Source organism: Notechis scutatus, chromosome 1 (assembly GCF_049901735.1).
Source record: "Notechis scutatus isolate UNSWTSFEM ecotype Mainland chromosome 1, rNotScu1.2, whole genome shotgun sequence".
In the NCBI taxonomy this organism is placed as follows: domain Eukaryota; kingdom Metazoa; phylum Chordata; class Lepidosauria; order Squamata; family Elapidae; genus Notechis; species Notechis scutatus.
Genome location: NC_142009.1, coordinates 323,842,491 through 323,865,150, shown reverse-complemented (window position 1 = coordinate 323,865,150; position 22,660 = coordinate 323,842,491). Strand labels below are relative to the sequence as shown.

Here is a 22,660-nt window from a genome sequence, read left to right as displayed (position 1 = left end):
TGGCACTGCTTGTGAGCATAACAATAAGGACACAATCTAGTTTCCCATATTTAATCTTTTAACACAGTCATGGGATGAAGTTACTCTCAAGCTTGTTTGTAATTTTTAAAGATATATTAATTAAATGTATAGGCTGCCCAAATCCATCTCCTCTGGCAGCATGTTCTGTAAAGGATGTTGTGGATGTACAGGTACCAAAACGAATTTCCCCCCTTTTACTTCTCCCTTTCTTATCTTGTCTGACTTTCCTGTTATCTAAATAGTTATTATTTCCAAAATAGATGCATTCATCCTCCAAAGAATGAACTGAGTTGCTAATTTGAACCATCTGAAGACAATCAACAGTTCTCAAATATGGCCCCACCCCGTTGCTGGCTGTGGAATTCTAGGAGTCGAAGTCCACTTATCTTAAAGCTGTTGAGGTTGAGAAACACCGCTCTATGGAATAATGCCTTCCCTAGAAGGCATCTGATGCATCATTCTTGGCTTTTGGGAAGCTCTGGAAAACTTTCCTGATTTCTCTGAGACTTAGTTTGAGAAGGAAGATGGACATATTTTCTTAGTCTCTGTTTTTGATGACGATTGATTTTAAGATCACTGTTGAGATTCTTGCATGCCATCCAAAATCGTGAGATGATACAAAATTAATAAATAAATAAATTAGAAAAATCTATAATTTGGCACTTTTAAGGGGCAGCACTTTTGCTTGCTAGATGCTGGTTGCTGCTTCAATTCGCACCATCCTGTCAAAGGAAAAGTGCTCTGAGCCTTCAGTCTCGTTCTTATTACAGAGTTTTTGACAAGGAAAATCAGAATTGCTTGCAGAAAACAGATTCATTCAGCCACCATTTGCCACATAGAAGAATTCAAATAGTATTTTTCAAAAAAAAAAAAAGATGCTGTGGACTGCTTCGAGTTTTTAAGAAGTAGTTTGGTTATTCACATTTTTCACCCAGTAGTCTGGATCTCAGAAGTGCAAGGTTTAGAGGCTTCATCCTGGCTGAGTGATGGCTTTTTATTCTAAACAAAACAAAACAACCAATTAGCACACATTTGGCTCTATAAGCTTGAAGTTTATCAAGCCACTTAGAGAAAAGGTCTTACTCAACACAACTTTACACTCATTCCACCTAGTGTTTTAATCTGAATTATAGGTCCTTGACCTAAAGACCAGAATTGAGCCCAAAATTTCTGTTGCTAAGTGAGACATTTTTAAAGTGAATTTTGCCCCATTTTATGCTCTTTCCCACAACATGTTGTGGTTCGCCAGCAGCCTGTGTAGACGGCAGCGGAATTGGACAGTGGGGAAAAACGGGGACCAGCCAAGGAGTCTGGAGAGGACTCAGACGAGGGTCCTGCGTCTGATGCAGAGATGGGGCCAGGGCCATCAGGGAGTGGGGTGCTCACTCCAGAGCCTCCAGAGTCTGGCAGCAGCGAGGCAGAGGAACCAGGGGAGCCTGTTCCCAGTGTGCGTGCGTGTGCAGAGCTGCTGCTAGAAGGTAAGAGCAGCTAAGACAAAAGGGGCGATTCGGGAGTAAGGTTTGGAGGTGATTGTCCCTCCTCTAAGGTATAAAGGACATGCAAAGGTAGAGAAACCTTTGCAGGAAGCAAAGTCGTTCGTTCTGTTCGGATTAATCCTTGAAGCTCTATGTGGATTTTGTACTTCGGTTGGTTTTTTATAATTCATTTGGCGCACTAGTTGTTGGCAGCAATTCAAAGGAAAGAAAGGTGGGTGCTTATCTCGAAGGGATTGTTTGGGACTCATTACCGGCTGGGAATGAAAATAATTCCCAGTGTTGAAATAAAACAAGAGTTGTTTTAACTAAGCGTGTGCTTAGTTACGGTCTCGGGAAGCCTTGGTCAGAACGCCACAATTGTTAAGTGAACCATTGCAGTTGTTAAATTAGTAACACAGTTGTTATGTGAATCTGGATCTACCATTGACTCTGCTTGTCAGAAGGTTGCAAAATGATCATATGAGCCCAGGATAGGGCAGCCGTCATAAATATGAGTTAATGGCCAAGTGTCTGAATTCTGATCACGTGACCATGAAGATGCTGCAATGGTCATAAGTCACTTTTTTTCAGTGCCACTGTAACTTCAAACAGTCACTGAACAAACTGTTGTAAGTTGAGGACTGCCTATCCTTCTGACACCAATTATTTTAGTTGAGTCCTACTCACACGATATTTAAGGTATGATAGGTAAGTGTCCCATCCTAGAGTGATGACATTCATGTAAATCACTCGATACGTGGGTGGCAGGAACAGAAAGTTGATCAGCTGCGTTGGTGGCCACACACACCAGTCCATCTGCAAACAGAAAAAGACTAAGTTAACTCCATCCACAAACTTTGGATCAGAAAGTAGAGAACAAAAATTAAGTTTACCTTGTAGAATTCCCAAAAATTCTCCTCCAATTCATGCCAGCTTTGCTCCAGAGTCTGTCCTTCTAAAGATCCAATCCCTGCAGATAATAACAAGGCAGGTGGAAATATGGGAGGTATTCTTTGGCTACTGGGAATGAAAGGAACTGTATATTTTTCAGAGGAAGCCAAGCACAGAAGGGGCAACAGAAATGCCACACCCTCTGCTTCTGCTATCCCCACACAAGATCTGTAGCAAAAGCCCATATATTTTCCCATTCATTTTTGCCCTCAAAAGAATAGAAATTGTCTTCCAGCATCAGGAATTTAGTCTTACCTATGAAATACCAAACCCCGAAGACTGGCGAGGCAACGATCTGATCAATTAAAACTTTTTTCAGGACGGTCCTGATGCCACTGAAGCCAGCAGCAGGGAAGGCCCTGTCTAGCCACAGGTACCAGTAGTGCATCATTGGGCCCATAGTGCAGCCGATGGCGAACATTCGTGCTGAGGGAGGAAATTTGCTCCATTAGCAAAATATAAGGGATTCATCAGCAAATACCAAAAACCCATGATGTAAGAGAAGAATATTTAAAAAAATCAACTACAAAGTACAAGTAATCCTTGACTTACAATCATTCATTTAGTGACCATTCAACGTTACAATGGCACTGAAAAAAGTGACTTATATTGGTTCTCACACTTATCCCCATTGTAGTAGTCCCATGGTCAAGATCAAAATTCGGGTGCTTGGTAACTAATATATATTTATGACAGATGTACCATCCCAAGGTTATGTGATCACCACTTGTGACTTCCCAGCCAGCTTTTGACAAGCAAACTCATTGCAGGAAGCCAGATTTGCTTAATGACCACATGATTGACTTAACAACTGCTGTGATTCTCTTAACAATCATGGCAAAACAGGCTGTAAAATGGGATATCACTTACTTAACAACTGTTTTGCTTAGCAATAGAAGTGTTGGGCTCAATTGTGGTCATAAGCCAAGGACTAGCATTAAAGACAGGTAATTTACAAATTTACCATATATCTAACATATTGCCATATTATAGTTTATAGCAATTTACTATAAAACTATATACATTTTAAACCATCCACATTTGAATTGTGAATCTTGCCTCTGATGTTTATTTATTTTAACTATTTTTTTCCCTAATGTAGCAAACTGAAGAGACCTTATTAATCCACAACTCATTTATTATGTTATCTATTGGGCAATTATAATTTTAGCAGCTAAAATTAAGTTGATAATAAGTTCCTTACAGGACTGCTTGCGGTTCACTTCTGTTTTGCCCTTGTGCATAGGGATCCAGTTGTGTGAAGCCTGCTGGAATGCTTGCATTGACTGACATATGACTTGTAGTTTCCTGCTGTTTATGGCTTTTAATTCAGTTTTTTAAAAATTTGTTCTCATTTAATTTGTATTCTATTTATTGTTTGCAGGGGTTGCTTTTCATTGTGTGAGCCAGAGTCATAAATATAAAGACAAGTGACAACACAAATCGAATAGAATCTCCCTCTTTATGACCCTACAATCCCTTAATTCAATAAACAAATAAAAATGTCCTGAAATCCAGCAAGGTAGGTGTTCAGCGGATGTCAGGGGGCAGAAAGTTCCATATTGGTACTGCTACTACAGAAAAACATTTGAGGCCTTCATTCTCCTGATGTTCTGGAAAAGGGGTCTAGTAATCAAGCAGATTGAAACTGAGTGATCCTAGAGATATCTCAATGTCAGTCCAGGAAGCATTTTAAAGGTAAAACCAGCAGTTAAACATGACATAAAACTGACCTGTCCGGGCACGATCCCATTTCTGTTTAGAGTCCTTCTTTATCTCCCAGGATTGGCGGAGTGCATCTCCTGCTGCTAGAAGCCCTCCACAGCTGACCGTGTTGGTTACAAGCAGGAGGCGGCCTTTGAAGAGGGGTTTCCAGTAGACAGAAAGTCCAGAGAAAATTGTTCTTCCCCGAGCAAGCATAGCTGTTCTCCTAGTACCAAGAACAAGGTGAAAGGGAACTGTAGCAAAATGAAAAAAAAAAAAGCACGTTTCTGAGGGCCCAGCACATTTGTATCTGTTACCCATTCACTCCACACTTTAAGTAATGCTATGTCTCTTCTCTTGAATTAAGTCCCCCAAAGGATTTGTTCTGAGTAGAAGGATTAAGAGTGGGCTCCCTGAGGACTGATTTCTTTCTACTGCCAAAGGCACTAGAGTCCTCCTCATTTAGCAACTGTTCACAGTTACAACAGTGGGGGGGAAAAGTAACTTGGTGATCAGTCTTCACATTTACGACCTTCACAGGTCTGTAAAGCAAAGGAAAGTTGAAGTAAGATATGTACTGTTGCGGTTTGACTCAGTGATCAAATTGTCAGCCCCAATTGTGGTTGCTAAACAAGGACTACCTTATGTTAACACCTGTAGACAATTTAGGTAAAACCAATGCATAAGAGTTTTCCCGCTGGGGAGAGCAACATCTCCAGAGTTCCCACTTCCTGTACAGTAAGCAAAGGATTCATTCCATGCTTTCCAATCTCCAAACATACTTTTTAAATTTAGCTAACACTGTTGCAATTTAAACTTGTTATAATGCATAGACCTTCCTGGATACTGTTTCAGACTTTGAAACACTGATTAAATCATTACAGGAGATTATAAATTCCAACAGACCAACATTTCTTAAAGTGTAAATCCTATCACCCCTGAGGATCCCCAAGGCCTTTTCAGGGTGGGTCCTCAAAATCAAAATTATTTGCCAGCTAGGTTGAAAAATTACATTATTAAAATCCCATCAAATAATAGAGAGGCAGTCACGACAGCCAGTGCACCCATTTTAATGTTTAATATATTTCATTAAATTTGTTTGCCACCCATCTCTCCCTGATATGACAAATATCAATAAATAGAAACAAAAACTCTTTGGGGATCCTCTTTAATTTTTAAAAAGAGGAAAGGGGCCTTGAGAGAAATAAGTTTAAAAAACACTGCAATAAACAACAAAGGGGAAGGCACCGCGATTTTGTGAACAAGACCCTCATTGTATAGTTTGGGACACAAGCGCCCAGGTGCCCTCTGCTCATGCCCAAAGGGACAACTTTTTCCACTGAGTGAGAGGAAACATGCAGCTATGAAGAAGAACCTGCAAGTGGCCAGCGACAAACCCTCTCCACCTTTCTGGAACTAATTCAGACTTTGCCCAAATATCCCGAGACTGAGCCCCGGGCACCATAACGGGTCCTCATCAACGGGTCCTCACACCAAAGCGTAAGGAGATCTCGATTCAAACCTTGTCCCGATAACTTAGCCTTCGTCGGGGCTGCTCACCGATTAGTGCAGGGTTGTACCTCTTTGCAAGAGAGGAAGAGCCAAAAGCGAAGGAAAGAGGCGAACGAAACCGGCCGGCGTGAAGCAAGAGCGAGTCACATGTACCAGCTGCCTGTCTATTTCAGCTACTAGAGCGGAAGTAGGTTCGATCCCCGTTGGTGGAGGCCACGGGGTCTCACAGAATGGGTTTAATAATTAATATAACGGCTAACCCGGTCCCGCTGCTCGCCTTGGAAAATAAATGGAACAGTTAATTAAAAATAGAGCAGTGTTCTGCGCATGCGTCAAGCCTGGCCGCCGACCGAAAGTTGAGTAAGCCGGAAGTGAGGATTTTCCGCTGCGAAATGAAATGACAAGAGAAATGAATGAACCCCAGGCGCTCCCTGATAGCGAGACGCTCTAGTTTCCGGCCTTCCGCCTTTCGGGTGGCTCAGGCGGCCCCTTCCAACTGGGCTCCAGGACGCATGCGCTGAGGCTTATTTTGTTTTGATGGGTGTGGAAAGCAGTGAGTTTGTTCGGCGGAAATGGCGGGAAAGGTGCCGCTCGGCGGGTGAGAGCGCGGAGCGAATAGACGGCAGCGATGGATGGTTTGGGTTTTGATTTTCCTTTCACCCAAGTTCATTTGTCTTTCTAGGGAGCCTGGAACGACTGAGATGGAGACGGGTGCCCGACCGAAACAGAGAAGTGAGTAATAGCATTGGGAGAGTAGATTTCATGGTCCGTAACCAGCAGCCGATCCGCTGCACAAAGTTGTTCGAGCTTAAAATCGGAGCTTTGCACAGGAGTCGTTTTGTGGACTCGAGTGCTTGGTCTCAACATTGTTCCCATAAAGAGTCCCAGAGTCTCTGGAAAAACTGCTTGTCTCATGGTTAAGAAATGGTACGCGTGCAAATTTTATCTCATGTTTCTCTGTCCATTTTTCCTCTGCCAGGGGGAAGAATTGTGCCATCTCGTTACCTGCAGTACGATAAAAAAGCAGGTGGAAAGGTGAGTCTGCATTACATTGTTCTATAGCAAAAATGTTTTTTTTTTTCCCAAGAGGCAACTGGGCTTTCTTGTTTTTTTTTCCTTTGAAGACGTTTCGCTTCTTACCCAGGAAGCTTCTTCAACTCTGACTGGATGGCCGGGAATGGAAGGATTTATACTCCTTGCAGACAGCTGGTCATTTGCATCCTTTTAGCAAGTCATTAAGGCCACCTGGAGGTTTATCTGTATTTTTTATCAAGAAAAAAAAAAGTCCAGTTCAGTGGTGGAATTCCAAATTTTTTACTACCAGTTCTGTGGGCGTGGCTTGGTGGGCATGGCAGGGGAAGGATAACACAAAATTTCCATTCCCTCCCCACTCCTGGGGGAAGGTTACTGCAAAATCCCATTCATTCCCCACCCCACTAACCTGCTTTCCAGTTCCATTCTCCTGTGTAGGGCAACAAAAGAAGACCCAGCCGATCAACTGGGACTTGGGAGGCGGGGCCAGTCAGAGGTGGTATTTGCCGGTTCTCCGAACTACTCAAAATTTCCACTACCGCTTACTTCTCTAGAACTGGTCAAAACCTGCTGAATACCACCTCTGGTCCAGTTGCCTCTTGAAAAAAGCACCTTTGCAACAACGATGCCGTGGATGATTGAGAATCTCCATAGACATTGCTCTATAGCAGTGTTTTTTTTTTAAAGTTGGCAACTTTGAGATGTGTGGACTTCTTCAGCTGGCATGAAAAACATGTTCCATCAGTGGTGGGATTCATTTTTTTTACCACTGATTCTATGGGCGTGGCTTGGTGGGCGTGGCAGGGGAAGGATACTATAAAATCTCCCATCAGAGGTGGTATTTGCCTGTTCTCCGAACTACTCAAAATTTCCGCTACCAGTTCTCCAGAACTGGTCAGAACCTGCTGAATACCACCTCTGGTTCCGTGGTGCTTTCTGGTACTACAGTGTAAGAGGAAAGTTACTTTGTTTTCTAGCCTATGCTATTTTTTTAAAATGAAAATTTTTAAGTTGCTGCTTCCTTTATTTTAAGGGAGCTTTTGTCTGACTAATGCTCTATAGGTTTCAAGGAGTATTTTTTAATTACAGATTTGTTTATCATTGTTATCTGAGTAAATGAATGCAAGTCTTTTTTGTCATGTCTTTTAATTGTGAGCCTGCAGGAACAAAATGTTTCATGTTTTAATTTGTATACAACAGAAAATGTCAGAGAAGTCATAAATAATACTGAGAAAATAAAGGACTACTTCAGAGAGGCAACATTTAGAGGAAACTGTTCAGGAATACAAAAAAATGAGGGACCTGTTTTGTTTTATATATTCAAAGAATTAATTGTATCAATTAATTGTAATTTATCACATGCTATATTTCTTATAACAAAAAGATAAGGAAAGTTAAGCCCATCAAACTGAAAACTCTCAGAAAAGGCCCTTTATATAGCAATAGCACTTAGACTTATATACTGCTTCACAGTGCTTTACAGTCCTCTTAAGCAGTTTACAGAGTCAGCATATTGCCCCCAACAATCAGGGCCCTCATTTTACTGACCTTGAAAGGATGGAAAGCAGAGTCAACCTTGAGCCTGGTGAGATTCGAACTGCCAAATTGCAGGCAGCCAGCAGAAGTAGCCTGCAGTTCTGCATTCTAACTACGGTGCCACCATGGCTCATAAATATCAATGTATTTTCCTGTTATATAATATAATTATATATTATGATTTCCTATTATAAACAGAGTAGGATAGTAGTACAAGACTCAGATTTATTTTAATAACCACCTGAAATATAAAAAAATTATCCCAAACTAGCAATCAAATAAAACTGAATTGTTTAGTTTCAACATGTATGTATTTAACTGGCAGGGTACCTCAAACACCAATCTGTCCTTTGCAAAAGGTCTAGAAAATGTAGGATCTCCAAAGAGACCACCTGTTCAGAAATTCAAGACCTCAATAAGTAAGTTTTTGCTTTTCACAATCTAGAAGTCTTCCTTGCATTAGTTACCAAATGTCCACAGTAGGCACTTTCTAGAATCCAGGTAGCTTCACAGAAACAATCTGAAGAGCATTTAGTTATCCTGTCATGGATATAAGTTGCTAGAAGTTGCTGCCAAATTATAACATACAGTGTAATGAATGGGAAAAAGATTTTTTCTCATGATATACTTTTCAATTATTCTAAATCAAATTGGTATGGTCCTGGTCTTACTAACTTTTGGGGAGCTTGGAACTGGCAACCTTTGTAAGGACCAAATGTGGCTGTCTTAGTGCAAAAGTTATGCATCTCTGACTTAAAAGTGTCTTTGTGAATTTCCTTTGATTGATTGAATTGAATTATTGCCTTGTATGTGGAGTGTACACTCAGCAGTCCCCTGGAGGTATCAGATGCCAAAACAGTTCAGCAAGGTTGGCTATGTTATAGGAAAGCTTATCTGCCATTATTATTATTATTTTGACTGAGATATGGGGAAAGCTCCTGATGGCAACATTTTGGCAACAGTAGAAGATGAACATAATATTCTGTCCAGTAGGGGTTTATATAAAATCCTGGAATTCATTTTTGAATGTACTTGAAAATTGTTCATTTGGACATTGGATTCACTTTATTTAGGCTTCATCTAGCCTGCAGAGAGGTTTTTTTGTCCTGAATGCATTTAGTAAGGGCCTATTTCAACTTCTGAACCTCTTTGCACTGTTCCTGGGCCTCCTGGTTGTCTTTGAGAAAGTACTTGCTTTCAGGGATTTAGATCAGTTTTGATTATGGGCAGTAGTACCGGTAGCTAATCTAAAACTTCATTGCAACATATGGTGTTTTTTTAGAGGGGAATACTAATTCTGCAATCCTTATTTGAAACATTACCCTTTCTATGTCATCATTTCAATGGAACTTCTTTTAAAGTTTAATTTCAGGACTTTTTAATGGAAAGTGCTAATAGAAAGCATATATAATCCCTTCTCACCCAAGCTTCCCCCCCCCCCCCTTGAAGTTTATACTTTAATAGCAATAGGTTTTAAAATAGTCTAATCCCTATTAAAACAGATACAAACTGATATGTGTGTCTGAAAGAGATAGAATATGGGGATATGTGTGGAAAAAGTGTATTAAAAGTTACATGGTGCACAGGGTGTCAATGTCTACTTGAATCAATAGTCATTCCATTGCTGGGATACAACCCCCAAGTTTCTTCAAGTCAGTTCAATTATTTAGTCAAACATGGGTTCCTTACCTTGGCCTAATTAAAGTAATCAGAATTCCAAAGGGAAAAAAACACTCTTCTTCACTCCTTTTTCTGCAGACGTTACACCTAGTATATTACAGTCAACCTTTCTGGATAGCCATGAGAGTAATCGACCAGAACTGGAGGTTTCAGCTATTAATGGTACGTGCACTCTTGAGTTATATACTTGAATGTAAGTTTAGTTGCAATAAAATAGGCTTATGATTTCATTCCAAAAATTATACAAAAGCTATTTTAAATTGAATTGTAGACACTCAAGGTTATGTAACACCAGATTCTTTAAACAGAATGTGTAGATCAAATCTAAATTAGCTGTTCGGATCAATTAATATTTGCTTTTCTTACATAGCCATTCCAAGGCACTACTGATATATCTAACATGACTTTGCATCCCTGAGTTTTTACCTTTTGGCAATATGGAATCCAGTTCATGTCTTTTATTGTATCTCCATCTTCCTACTTTTTGAGAAAAGACTTGATGGTTCCTATTTTTTTAAATCAAGATACAGAATGGAATATGAGTGTTCGTTAGAATTTTCTCTATGTTGTTAAAATCCCAAAGAAGCAGTTTAGTACAGATCATTCTTGCCTTCAACATTTTTAAAGCAAGATTCTCAGTAAGTAGCTGAAAAATATTAGGACACAGGTAATTGACCTCATTGCTTTATGCAACTGTCTTTGATTGCCTTTTTTACTTTCAGAAAAAAGCCGCTATAAGACACCAGTTTCAAAGCTCAATATAAAAGGCTTTTCCAAAAAAAAGGTCTTGGTAAGTAAAGCAACTTCATTGTTGGCTAAAAAAAAAATGAACCTTGAATGAGTAATTTTACTGAGGTGGCAGCTCTTGATACCTTAATCAGATGAATTCTTTCCTGGGACTGAGCTGTCATATGCCAGCCTATTATTACCTTTATATCTCATTTCCACTGTGTTCGTGATAATGGCAGACATTTCACATTGGCCTTCTTTCTAGAGACTCCTTCTGTTACTTGGTGCTGTGTGAAAAATTTATTCAGCATAATTCATGAGGAGAAATATTGCTGTAGTAAGTTAATTGGCCACTAACCTGGATGCCTCACTCGATTTGGACTATCACAGTGGGCTCTGTATGGGAGCTGCCTTGAAGATCATTTGGAAAACCAGAAAGCAGCAGCATGGGCAATGATGTTCATGCTACAATATCCCTGTTGTAATATCTCTGTTTTGTTAGCTGCACTGGTTACTAGTGTGTGCAAGCCAAGATGCTAGTTGTCATCTATAACATGGCATATCATGAGATTATGTGAAAGAGACTTTTGATCTTCCATAGTTTTCTATATGCTTTGGATTCTCTTAATGAAATGGTGATACATAATAGGACCCAGGAAGCAGGCCTTCTCTGTAATGGCACCTGCCACTCAGGAATGACATTCTCCCGGGATATCTGTTTGGTCTCCACCCTGATCTTATTTAAACTTGGCTTTTCTCTAGGCCTTGGGTTAGAATAGATGGCAGACTTGTTATGGGATGATTGGTTTCTTGGATTCTGTTGGTGGTGGAGGTTTATTTGGTGGGGAGGGGGTGTTCTTTTCTTTCTGAGTTCACTGTGTCACCAATTTACATTGTTTTATATTGTATACTGCCCAAAATCATGATGGAGCAACCCATGAATGTAATAAATAAAGGGGGAAGTGTGGAATTAATAGAGGCTGCCAGGGGCTATTTGTTAATGACAGTCTTCCCAGAGTTGTCTGCTATGGCAGTGATCCCCAACCTTTTTTACGCCGCGGCCCGGTATCCCCAACCTTTTTTATGGCGCGGCCCGGTACCGACATCAGCTGGGCGCCGCCATCTTGTTTTGATGAAAAAGTGCTTCCGGTGAGCTCACCGGAAGCACTTTTTCATCAAAACAAGATGGCGGTGCCCAGCGCTTCCGGTGAGCTTTTCCGGGTAGAAATGGCTTTCTACCTGGAAAAGCTCACCGGAAGCACTTTTTCATCAAAACAAGATGGCGGCGCCCAGCAAGCCAGCGGCCCGGTAGGACTTGTTCCACGGACCGGTACCGGTCCGCGGACCGGTGGTTGGGGACCCCTGTGCTATGGGATGTGTACTTATAAGGATGAATAGGCCTTTGGTGTGCCTCAACTGGGCCATCTTAATGGTGATCAAGTATTTAAACCTCTGGCGAATATTGAAAAAGGAGAGTTGTATCAAACTTTTCAAAATAGTATAGTTACTGCAATATCCATATTGATTAAAGCAATAAAAGACACGTAAGCCACAATCACTATATATTGTTGCTTTGACTCCTGGGGAAAAAAAATCTAAGTTTTAATAAAATAAAATTTTAATTTTATTACAATAAAATTTTAATGTCATATTTCAGGTTATATGCTTAAAGACTGTACAGATTTGCTGTGACAAACAAAGTATATATTTTTGTAGGGCAACCAAAGGACAGAGTATTACCTATGATAATAATAGTAATAATAATATTCATAAATAAAATACGTCAGCATTCTCTGAACCCAAGAACTGGTGAGCATGCCTGCAAGAAATAATGAGCAGAAGGAAAGAGACCCAGCTATGGAAATAAAACTGAGGCAAACAAACTAGGTGCATAAAAGGCTTTTTTCTCCCTTGTCAAATAAAATGAGTATTTAATCCAACATCATGTACCTGGCTGGCAGAAACTTTTCAGATTTCAGAGATAATTCAGCCTCACCTAAAGATGCCAGGGATTATATAAAGGCTGCTTTGCATACAAAGCATGTACTCTGCCATTAAATTGTGATATTTTCACAATCATATTAACTGCAAGGATAATTTATTCAGTATCTCTAACCAAAAAACCTTGTAATTTTGAGGAGGGATATCTGCAGCCAGAGTGGGCAATTGTATGCTACATTAGGTGATACAGCAGTAAAGGAAAATAAGAGAAACAATTGGATTCTTGGGCTAAAACTTTTTATAATGTTCCTATTCCGGAAAAATCAGTAACGATGTATCTACCATGGGTTAATCTGAGCTGTCTTCTCTGAAGCCATTGGAAAATAGTCACAGTCCTGCTGTGTGACCATTTTTTGGTCTACTCACTTCAAACTGTCTGCTTCTTTATTAGACACCCTCTGATTCGGATGATCTGATTGGGATGCTGGACTCTCAGATGCTGCTGTTAACTTATGCCTCCATGAAGGTAATAGCTCAACTGCACAAATGCAGTATGCCTTTAAATAAAAGATGTAAACACCTTCTTTGGAAACCTCTTGAAATAGTTTTGAACCTAGAGATGCTCTCTTGTAACAGATGGAGAAAAACCTTGTCCTCCTGGAGGGGAAAGCTGAAAGAAATTTGTTAGCGCTCTGTGAGGAAGTGGAGAAACTACAGACGAATGCACATGAAAAGAAGCATAAACTGCAACATCTGAAGAAAGAGACTGAGCTTTCTGAAGCACTAGAGAGACAGGTTGGCTTAGTTTTACAAAATATATGTGGAATAGGTTGAAAACACCAAAATTAATGTAAAATGTCTATCAAATGTCTACCAATAGCTTCCTAAGGAAAGCTTGGATTTGGAAAGAATATAAGGCATTCCTAATTAAACGATTTTTCTATAAATGGATGGATAATACATTGTTATTGCATTGTACTTCAGGCATAATGGATACAGGTGTCTCCCTTTTTTTCTATTCTGGACTTCTGTCAATTCATTATTTAGATTTTTTTCCATTATTTTTGAGGGCTTTTACTAACTTAGTAATAGCTAAATTGCTATACCCACATTAAAATATATAGGTAACCTTGCTTACTTGAGCTAATTGGCACCAGACATTATGTCATTAAGTGACATGTCATAAATTGACAAATAAGTTGATTTTGCACTGTTTAGCATTAACAGTTCCGGTTGCTGTCGTTAAGCAAGAGCCTCACCTGACTGTGAGTTGTGACTTCCTGCTGGCTTCCCCATGGACTTTGCTTGTCAGAAGCCAGTGGGGAAAGTTGCAGATCACAATCATGTGACCATAGGATGCTGTGACTGCCATAACTACAAGGACTAGTTATAACCACCACCCATTCAATACTGTTGTAAGTTCTTCAGAACTCTAGTCTGATAGTCTACGACTCTTGTAAGCAAGCCGAGTTGTAGTATGGGCCCAAGGAGATGCAGTCAGTTATTATGTTTATAAACCACCTTTGCACAAAAGATAGAAATAATTTATTTGCAGAAAAGATGAAAATCCACATACTTTACTACAGAAAGTAACAGTAATAAAATACATTGTAAAATATATCAACAGGGAAACCAGTTTTACAGATAACAGTTAAAAGAGATGAAAAGGGAATGTTTTGCCTAAGAAGAAATGTTATTTCAAACATTTGCCCCAGGTTTGAAATAAATGCAGGATACCATGCGAAAGGTGGAACAATTATGTTCTGCTTTGTTTCCAAAGGCTAAATGTGAAACAGATAAAACCTGAATAAAACACATTTTTGGCAAAACACCGAATGTAGTGAAAATATACTTTGTCTAAAGACCTCTGGATGTGCCAAATTTCAATTCCCATCCTACTTTATCAATAGGGATGAGACCGAAGCAAATTTTATTAATCTCTAGATTCTAATGTCCAGAATTTATGCATATCTCTGAATCAATCATAGTTTTTGGATGGTTTGGTCTTCCTTCCCAGAATCTTTCAGGCATTTCACATTAGCAAAAATACAATACATTAGATGTATAATAGCAATAGCACTTAGACTTATATACCGCTTTATAGTGCTTTATAGCCCTCTCAAAGTGGTTTAGAGAGTCAGCATATTGCCCCCAACAATTTGGCTCCTCATTTTACCCACCTTGGAAGGATGGAAGGCTGAGTCAACCTTGAGCCTCGTGGGATTCGATCTGCCAAATTGCAGTGGGGGTAGCTTGCAGTACTGCACTCTAACCACTGCACCACTGAGGCAGTAATCCTAAATGTTGTCCCTAATTCGTTTTAAGAATAATTGAAATAGCAGAGTGTATAGGAATGTAGTCCAACATGCAGGTATACAAACTGTTGACCAGTCATGCTTCTCACCTTTTGAGATTAAAAAACTGACAAGGTGTTAAGGATGTTGTAGAAGAGAAAGTTGAAGAGTGGCAGAAGAATTAAGAATTGAGTTATCCATTTTTGGTCCTTATACTTAGGATAGCAATTTTTAATACATTTTTATCTAGATATTACCATTTTACTCCTTGTTTGAATGGGAGACACTGGATCAAATTGTTTTCTTTTGATCTCTGGAATATTATCTTCAGATAACAATATTCCATAATATCTTCATCAAAATTAGTGCTTGGGCTTTTTATCATTTTGATCCTTTAATTTTCTCTGCCATGATTATGGTCATCTTTGATAGACTGGAGTGAAATGTTTCCCTATTCAAGCACAATCTTTTCATTAGTCATGCTAATAAATGAACAATCATTCTAGTATGTTTTTTTATTACATAACTAAAGCTGGCCTTTAGTCATGTAATAAACACTTAAGGGTTTTTACAAATGTTGCTTTCTGTTCAGACTTTCTGTTCAAATATAGATACTGTACTCCCTTAGGTTTAATCAAACCCCACTTTTTTGTCTTATAAATATATTTCAACTGAATTAGGAAGTTTGAAGTTTAATATTTCTGTAGAGGGCATCAATCTGGAAAATCTGTCCTAGTGATAGGTGCTATTTAAAAACAAAACAACTATTTGGCAGATAGAATTCTTGCTTACCGTAAGTATTCATTTAGAAACTTAATAGTCATCAAAGTCATTGAGCCAGGGTTGTTAAAGAACATTTTACATTATTGATCTAGCACACAGATTCAGCTAAATGACCTTGGTTCTACCTCTGGTTCTATGACTATTTCAAACCAATGCAATGATTAAACAGGAAGTGTTTCCTTAGGAGAATTGAAAACACTACATATCATAGCATAATCATAGCTATTACGAAACCTAGTATCCTTCACCCAGTTAGTAGGGAGATGTTCTTGCTGCTGAAGTAATAGGCAAGGTACCATATTTTTCGGGGTGTAAGACGTTCCGAAGTATAAGACGCACCTAGCTTTTTGGGAGGAAAACAAGAAAAAAAAAATCGGCTTCTGCCTCATAGCAATTTGCCTCCTTGCAGCAAACAGGAAAAACGTAGTTTCAGTACAGCCTGATTAGCACAAGCTTCCCAGTCAGCTGTTTTAGGCTGCAGGGATTGCCATAGCCTCTGCACGCCCCATATTTGGCCTCCGCATCCTGTTTTCAGCCTCTGTGCGCCCCATTTTCTGCCCATTCCGGGCGGGTGGGGATTGGAATGGGTGGAAAATAGGGTGTGAGGAGGCTGAAAATGGGGGGGCACAGAGGCCAAAAATGGGACGCGGAAGCCGAAAGTGGGGCGTGCGGAGGCAGCAATAGGCAATGGCAATTACTGCAGCCTGAAACAGCAGATGGTCGGGAGGCCGATCCAACCGACAATCAGCTGCTTGTGCTAATCAGGCTGTGCTGAAACTGAAACTGGCTGTTTGCTGCAAGGAGGCAAATTGCTGGGAGGCAGAGGCCAAAGGGTGGGGGTTGCAGGTGGTCGGGCCTACATTTGATGTACAAATGCACCCAAATTTTCACCCTCTTTTAGGGGGGGGTGCGTCTTACACTCCAAAAAATATGGTACTTTCCCCCTACTATTAAAGGTAGTCCTCAGCCAACAACAGTAATTGGGACTGGAATTTCTGTCACTAGCATTTGCAGTCATAAAGTGTGATGCTATTGCTTAACACAACAATCCCTGCAGTCCCAATTGCCATAATTAATTGAATCCCATAGTTATTAGACAAGGGAACTTCCTGCCAGCTTCCCAAAACCAAGTCAATGTGGAAGCCAGCAGGAAATTACAAGTCCCAGGAAGGCAGGTAAGTGCCTGCTGCTAGGTGAGGGAGGGAGCAAGGGGATGCAGGGAGGGGGAAGCAGGTTGGGTAGGGTGCATGAGGATGTGAGAGTGAGAGAAGTGGGTCAGGCAGGATACACAAAAGATGCAAAAGTATGTGGAAGAGGCCCTAGTCAAGAAGGGTGCATGAGGCAGGGGTTGGGGAGAATGTGTCAGGGTACATGTGAGAGAATCAGGAAGATGTAAGGGAAGCATGGTGTGGGTCATGGAGGGTGTATAAGTGGCTTGCATGGCAGAAGCACAGAGGAACTGGAGGAGGTGGGGCAGGTCATTTGTGACTTTCCCTGCTGGCTTCTCTATTGACTTCCTGGGGAAGCCAGCAGGGAAGGTTGCAAATGGTAATCACATTATTTTAGGGCACTGCAACTGGTTCTTAGATGTGAACCAATTCCCAAGCGCCCAAATTGCAATCATTGGACCACTGGGGATGGGACAGGATAGCCAGAACTCTTGAGACTGAACATAACCACAATTCATTCATCATCATCATAACTTCAAATGATCGTAGGTCAAAGATTACTTATACAGTTGTGGTGAAATTTGTTGTTAAAAATATTGTGGGGAACTATGCACAGTTCATTTGCCTCTTATGACTAATCATTATGATCTCTCTTTTTTCTCTGCTCCACCCACTTGCTTTCCAGCTTGAAATACTTGGACCTGTTTCTGAACAATGTGCCCAGTTTAGGGAGGACTATAAGCATTTTGCCACAGCCCTGGACACAACTAGGCATGAACTGCCCATGAAGGATATCTACGTAGAAGACATGGGCCAATATCTAGGTACAAAAATGTCATCATGATGTTGTCAAACAGATGGCCAAACTTTGGCGCATGAATTAGCCTTAACAGCTGGTCTTCTGGAAAATGCTTTTGTATTGGGGAATTTTTTAATGGGTCCTGTATATGTATGAATTCGTGTGCATCTTGAATTCTATTATTGATGACTTAGAATATTTTATTGCTAAGGTAATAGTGAACCTCATGCTAACAGGAGTTTTGAGCCCCTTGACAATCCAATTCTGCAAAAAGAGGCATGAAACTTTGAAGAAGTTTATACAACATACAGCCCTTCAAAATCTTATTTACGCATAAGTAATTCTGTTTCAGTCAATACAGAAAGTCATCTTTTGCAAGCTTGTTTAAACTAAGCAGCCAGGTTTGATTATCATCACCACTACAGGTAGTTACAACAGTTCATTAGTGACCGTACAAAGTTACAACAGCAATGAAAAAAGTGACTTATGACCTTTGCAGCATCCCTATAGTCATGTGATCAAATTTCAGATACTTGGCAACTGGTTCATACTTATGTCCGTTGCATTGTCCCTGGGTCATGTGATCACCTTTTGTGACCTTCTGGCAAGCAAAGTTCATGGGGAAGCCAGACTCACTTAACAACCAGATTACTAACTTACCAACTGAACTAATTCACTTAACAACTGGGGCAAGTAAGGTCATAAAATGGGCCAAAACTCACTTCACAAATGTCTCGCTTAACAAAAGAAATTTTGGGCTCAATTGTGGTTGTAAGTCATGGACTACCTGTTACCTGACTACGTTGTATATACTAACAGCTGCATCTTTTGATTTTTATGAGATAGCTGATTTACAGAAAAGCTTGACTACGATTCAGAGTGTTTTGAATGAATCTCTGCTACAAAACTTTGAAGAAAATGCCAAAGCGCTGAATGTCATGAAGGAACTAGAGGAAGTATCTTTGAAGCTAGATGCAGAGCTACCAAGGTACTTGTAAAGGCGTAAGAAGAAACTATGCATTTTTCATTTGCAGAATATAATAATGCAGTGATGATCACATAGTGCTAATATAGCTTGTTTCCTAAGTCCCATCTTTTGTATTGAGAGTAGAAATGTTTGAAGAACAAGAAAGCTTCTATTTAGACTTTTCCTATTATAGTAGCTCCCTAGCATGTATTTGTTTTCATAGTTTCTGTTGAAACACATCTGTTTTCATAAAAGTTAGAATGATCCCTCAATTGATTGAAGTGAAAATTCAGATTGAAACAATTGCAAATTCAGGTAAATTGTAATCCAAGAGTAGTGGTGGTCATTAGCTAATCAGGCTCTTTCACTTGCATTCCTTCCACTGACGACCTAAACTTCCACAGCTTAGCCATGGCCTCCCATTAGTGCACTTTTCAGTTCATAGTCCTTATGAGATGCTTTCATGGGAGAAATACATTTGAAATTCTGGTAGGAGATGATGTGCTCACAAAATGGGTGACGGGGCGGATTTGCCTATACATGAAACCAGAGTGGGCATAGTAACTTACAAAACACCCATTTACTGGAAAATAATCTATCCCCCATGATGCCTATCCTAAGAGGACTCGTGTATATTAAAGTCAGCATGAACCTAATGCATTTAATATAATTCATGTTTTGTTTTGCATCAAGCCACGTTCCTATTTAACTTGTAAATTAAATTTTGTTTATAAAAAGAACCTTTGCAGATCAGACAAATGAGCCTAACTGTAGTATCTAGGGTTTAATGATGCCCCAGGCACTGTACTGCCTGAACCTGAACTAAATGAAATTTAAATCGTTCAAGCAACCGTGCTATTAAGGTTTTAATTACTTTCACAAGTTCTTCTGAGGAAATTAGAAGCCTGTTCATATAATTGCTTCAACTTTTTTTTTTTTGCCCCTTTTCATCTTTTCCCCACAGGACCTTTGCACGTGTTGTGGATTTGTCTGCTGATGTGAGCAAGGAGGCCTCACTCCATTATCAGAAAGTGTGTGAAGATACCTTGGGTCTGGAGACCATGAAGCAATTGTATTTTAGTTAGAACCAATATTTAGCACTTCATGTCACTGAAACAGGAAGCTGGTTCTTCTGTTCTTTCACTGAAAGACTGAAATAGGTTACACTACTTGGAGTAATATTTTCTACTCGTTTGTTACAATTGCTTGAGAGGGGAGGATATTTTAAGGAGAAGCCTAATTGTTCAACATGAACAATTGGAAAGGTACACAAAATGTGCTTTCTTCCCTTCATCTCTCTTGGTGCCATTTCAGCTAATGGAAATGAGGATATATTTGCACTTTGATATTCTTTCACTTTTATATTAAAACAATTTTCTCATTGCAAATCTGGTTACAGTAGTCTTCATTGGAATAGGTTATTTCTTGCCCTGCCTGCAAGGATATTTTACAAATGTTAGCTTTTGAAGGAATGTTTTTGAAATAATTTGAAAAATGAATTTACACCTTGCCTGTAGTAGAGTTTGCCACAGTCTTCAACATGAATAATCAAAACAAACCCAAAAGATGATGATCATAGGCCAAGCATGATTAATAGTCTGGTTTCTGCAGGTTGTGGGAGTGTATTGACTGATTATAGTTGTCCCTAAAAGGCAGAAACCATTCCCCACTTGAATATCTTCCTTGTCAATTGTGAGAGTGGTATATGTTGTCATTTGTTTGGTCTTCTTTTTGTTTATTCTTAGTTTTATTTATTCACTGTGCTTCTTGAATTCACTGCTGAAACTTGCAAAACATTTGCATTTTTACTTACCACATTTGTGTCATCAGAATAGCAGTTATGTGTTTAATTTTTAAAAACATCCTACTTTTCTAATCTACATTCTTCAATTTATATTCAGCATGTAGGTGGAATAAATGAGAGAATACAGTCTGTCCTTTTTCTTTTGCTAATCTGGAGCCAGACTTTCACTATATTCTGCCTGGACTGTGGCTTCCTATTCTGGGTAATGTTTTCATATGTACACAACAAAATGTTCTAGGATTCTCATTTTCCTAAGCCCATTCCACGCTTGACATGGGCTGCACAAAGGCCTTTCTGTAATCAATAAAATATTAACTTTTTTGTATTCTTTGCCTTTTTCAATTATCCAAAGTTCATTAGCAATAATATAACGTTATTCCTACTGTTCAAAAAGTAGCTTGAGAATCTGGCACTTCTTTCTCATAAGGCTCTGATATATTGATGATCATAGGTATTTTTTTGTTAGCCTCTGAAATTGAGAATTTTGTATGATAGTTTGCACACTCTGTGTTCTTCCTATGGAATTGGCATGTAGACTGAACTCTATTACTCTAGTCCCTCTGTTTATCTTATCCCCTGAATTCTGACAAAACACACATGTATGCATGAAATTACAATATGCTTAACAGAGAAAAAAGAAGTTACATTTTCTGCTTTAGGCCATACAGAAAAAAAAAAATCACAATATCTAAAGAAAAGGTAAAATAAGGGAATCGACAATTTCTTGTGCTGATTGTCTCCATGGTTAATTTTTAGAATCTTACAGAATTATTACTCAGTGAATTGAAAGGATCTCAAATGTAGTTGTATGCTTGTTGGAGAATAGCATGTTTTCAATTTTTAATGTTAATTGCATTTATTTTCCATTTCACCTGGGAGTTCAAGGTGATTTCTACGGATTCTCTCTTTTTAGAGTTAAAATCATGCAGTCTAAGGTAGGTTAGTTGCCAGCATGACTGGCCAAAGTCATCCTGTAATCTCCATAGGTAAACAAGCCGTTGAATCTCAGTATCCCAAAGCCAAACAACTGTTACAATACACTCTCCTTGTCTTGGTAATTAAAGATTAGGAGTCTAGGTTATGATCCAAAACTGATTTTCCCAAATCAAAGTACAGATAGTCCTCAACTTAGAACAGTCCACTTAGTGATTGCTCAAAGTTACAACAGCACTGAAAAAAGTGACTTATGCACGTTTCTCACACTTACGACCACTACAGCATCCCCATGGTCACGTGATCAAAATTCAGATGCTCAGCAAGTGGTTCATATTTACGACGGTTGCAGTGTCCCGGGTTCAACCTGACAAGCAAAGTCAAGTGAATCCAGATCCACTTAACATTGCTAACTTAATAAATGCAATGATTCACTTAACAACTGTGGCAAGAAAAGTCAAAATAGGGCAAACTCACTTAAATATTTCATGTGGTAACATAAATTTTGGGGTCAATTGTGGTTGTGACTCAAGGACTACCCGTGTTGATGCATGTAGTTCGGTCAACCCAAACAGGAAAAGAGGATTCATTAACACACTGATGTTAGGAAAGATTGAAGGCAAAAGGAGAAGGGGACGGCATAGGATGAGGTGGTTAGATAGTGTCACCACTTCAATGAATGAATTTGGGCAAACTCAGGGAGGGTGTGTGTGTTGTGAAGTCCGATACAACTTAGGGCAGGGGTGGGCAAACTTTTTGGCTCGGGGCCGCATTGACTTTTAAAATTTGACAGACGGGCCGGGTCAGCACAAGATTTTTGGGAATCTCCCCCACCCTTCTCCTCCCCCTCCCTCGGAGGCCCGAGTCAGGAGTTGCTACCGCCAGCGTGGCTCGCGCGGCTCCAGTCCCGCGCTGCCTCGGGAAGGGAAAGGCAAAAGGAAGAGCCGCGGCGGTGCTTTGCAACGGGAGCAGTGGCACCGGAGGCTCAGGCTCAGCGGCTCCTGGTTTTGCCTTTTCCTTCCCAAGGCAACGCAGGACTGGAGCCGTCGGAGCTGCGCCGGCGGTAGCAACTCCTCACAGCCCCAGCCGGACACCTGAGCGGAGCCTGGGCAGAACTGCCTGTTGCTGCTGCCGGAGCACCGCCGGGTTGCCTCCTCCAAGCAGCCCGCCCGCCCGCCAGGCTTCCTCTCCGCCCGCGGCTCGGGGCCAGGCGCGGCGCCCACGAGTTAAAGGAAGCCGAAAGTTGCTGGGAAGTTGCTCGGGTGCTGTGAGCAGGCTTTTAAAACTTAGGGGCTGCTTCTTGGCGATCCTATTTTTATTGACAGCCATA

The 22,660-nt window shown here is 40.1% G+C and overlaps 2 protein-coding genes across 5 annotated transcripts; one reads left to right on the top strand and one right to left on the bottom strand.

Annotated features, from left to right (window-relative positions):
- Window positions 1–887: 887 nt before the first annotated feature.
- On the bottom strand, window positions 888–6,045 carry MPV17L2 (MPV17 mitochondrial inner membrane protein like 2). Of its 2 annotated transcripts, none has more exons than XM_026670962.2 (6): window positions 5,712–6,045; window positions 4,181–4,377; window positions 2,703–2,873; window positions 2,390–2,466; window positions 2,184–2,312; window positions 888–1,020 (listed from the first exon to the last, which is right to left on the bottom strand). In XM_026670962.2, exons 2-6 carry the CDS (start codon window positions 4,365–4,367, stop codon window positions 949–951), a joined length of 636 nt encoding a protein of 211 aa, XP_026526747.1. In that variant the 5' UTR covers window positions 4,368–4,377; window positions 5,712–6,045; the 3' UTR covers window positions 888–948. The 2 variants fall into 2 exon arrangements, with proteins under 2 accessions (XP_026526747.1, XP_026526744.1); XM_026670959.2 differs by having other exon boundaries at window positions 4,181–4,405; window positions 5,712–5,988.
- Window positions 6,046–6,133: 88 nt separating this feature from the next.
- On the top strand, window positions 6,134–20,719 carry HAUS8 (HAUS augmin like complex subunit 8). 3 transcript variants are annotated; one of them, XM_087952556.1, is made up of 11 exons: window positions 6,134–6,216; window positions 6,346–6,395; window positions 6,643–6,698; window positions 8,557–8,650; window positions 9,990–10,073; window positions 10,634–10,701; window positions 13,033–13,107; window positions 13,218–13,376; window positions 17,513–17,651; window positions 18,473–18,614; window positions 19,558–20,719. In XM_087952556.1, the coding sequence occupies exons 2-11, from the start codon at window positions 6,365–6,367 to the stop codon at window positions 19,676–19,678; spliced, it is 969 nt and encodes a 322-aa protein (XP_087808682.1). In that variant the 5' UTR covers window positions 6,134–6,216; window positions 6,346–6,364; the 3' UTR covers window positions 19,679–20,719. The 3 variants fall into 3 exon arrangements, with proteins under 3 accessions (XP_087808682.1, XP_026526742.2, XP_026526741.2); XM_026670957.2 differs by having other exon boundaries at window positions 6,138–6,261; XM_026670956.2 differs by lacking the exon at window positions 6,134–6,216 and having other exon boundaries at window positions 6,217–6,395.
- Window positions 20,720–22,660: the final 1,941 nt, after the last annotated feature.

Excerpts from the sequence above, each read along its gene's own strand:
- MPV17L2 (XM_026670962.2), bottom strand. The coding sequence starts at position 4,367 with ATGCTTGCTCGGGGAAGAACAATTTTCTCTGGACTTTCTGTCTACTGG. Across the intron at positions 2,874-4,180 it reads ATGGGATCGTGCCCGGACAG|CACGAATGTTCGCCATCGGC; the intron begins GTCAGTTTTATG and ends TTCCTCCCTCAG. Across the intron at positions 2,467-2,702 it reads CGGGGTTTGGTATTTCATAG|GGATTGGATCTTTAGAAGGA; the intron begins GTAAGACTAAAT and ends TATTATCTGCAG.
- HAUS8 (XM_026670956.2), top strand. The coding sequence starts at position 6,296 with ATGGTTTGGGTTTTGATTTTCCTTTCACCCAAGTTCATTTGTCTTTCT. Across the intron at positions 6,699-8,556 it reads ATAAAAAAGCAGGTGGAAAG|GGTACCTCAAACACCAATCT; the intron begins GTGAGTCTGCAT and ends TTTAACTGGCAG. Across the intron at positions 18,615-19,557 it reads CTAGATGCAGAGCTACCAAG|GACCTTTGCACGTGTTGTGG; the intron begins GTACTTGTAAAG and ends TTTTCCCCACAG.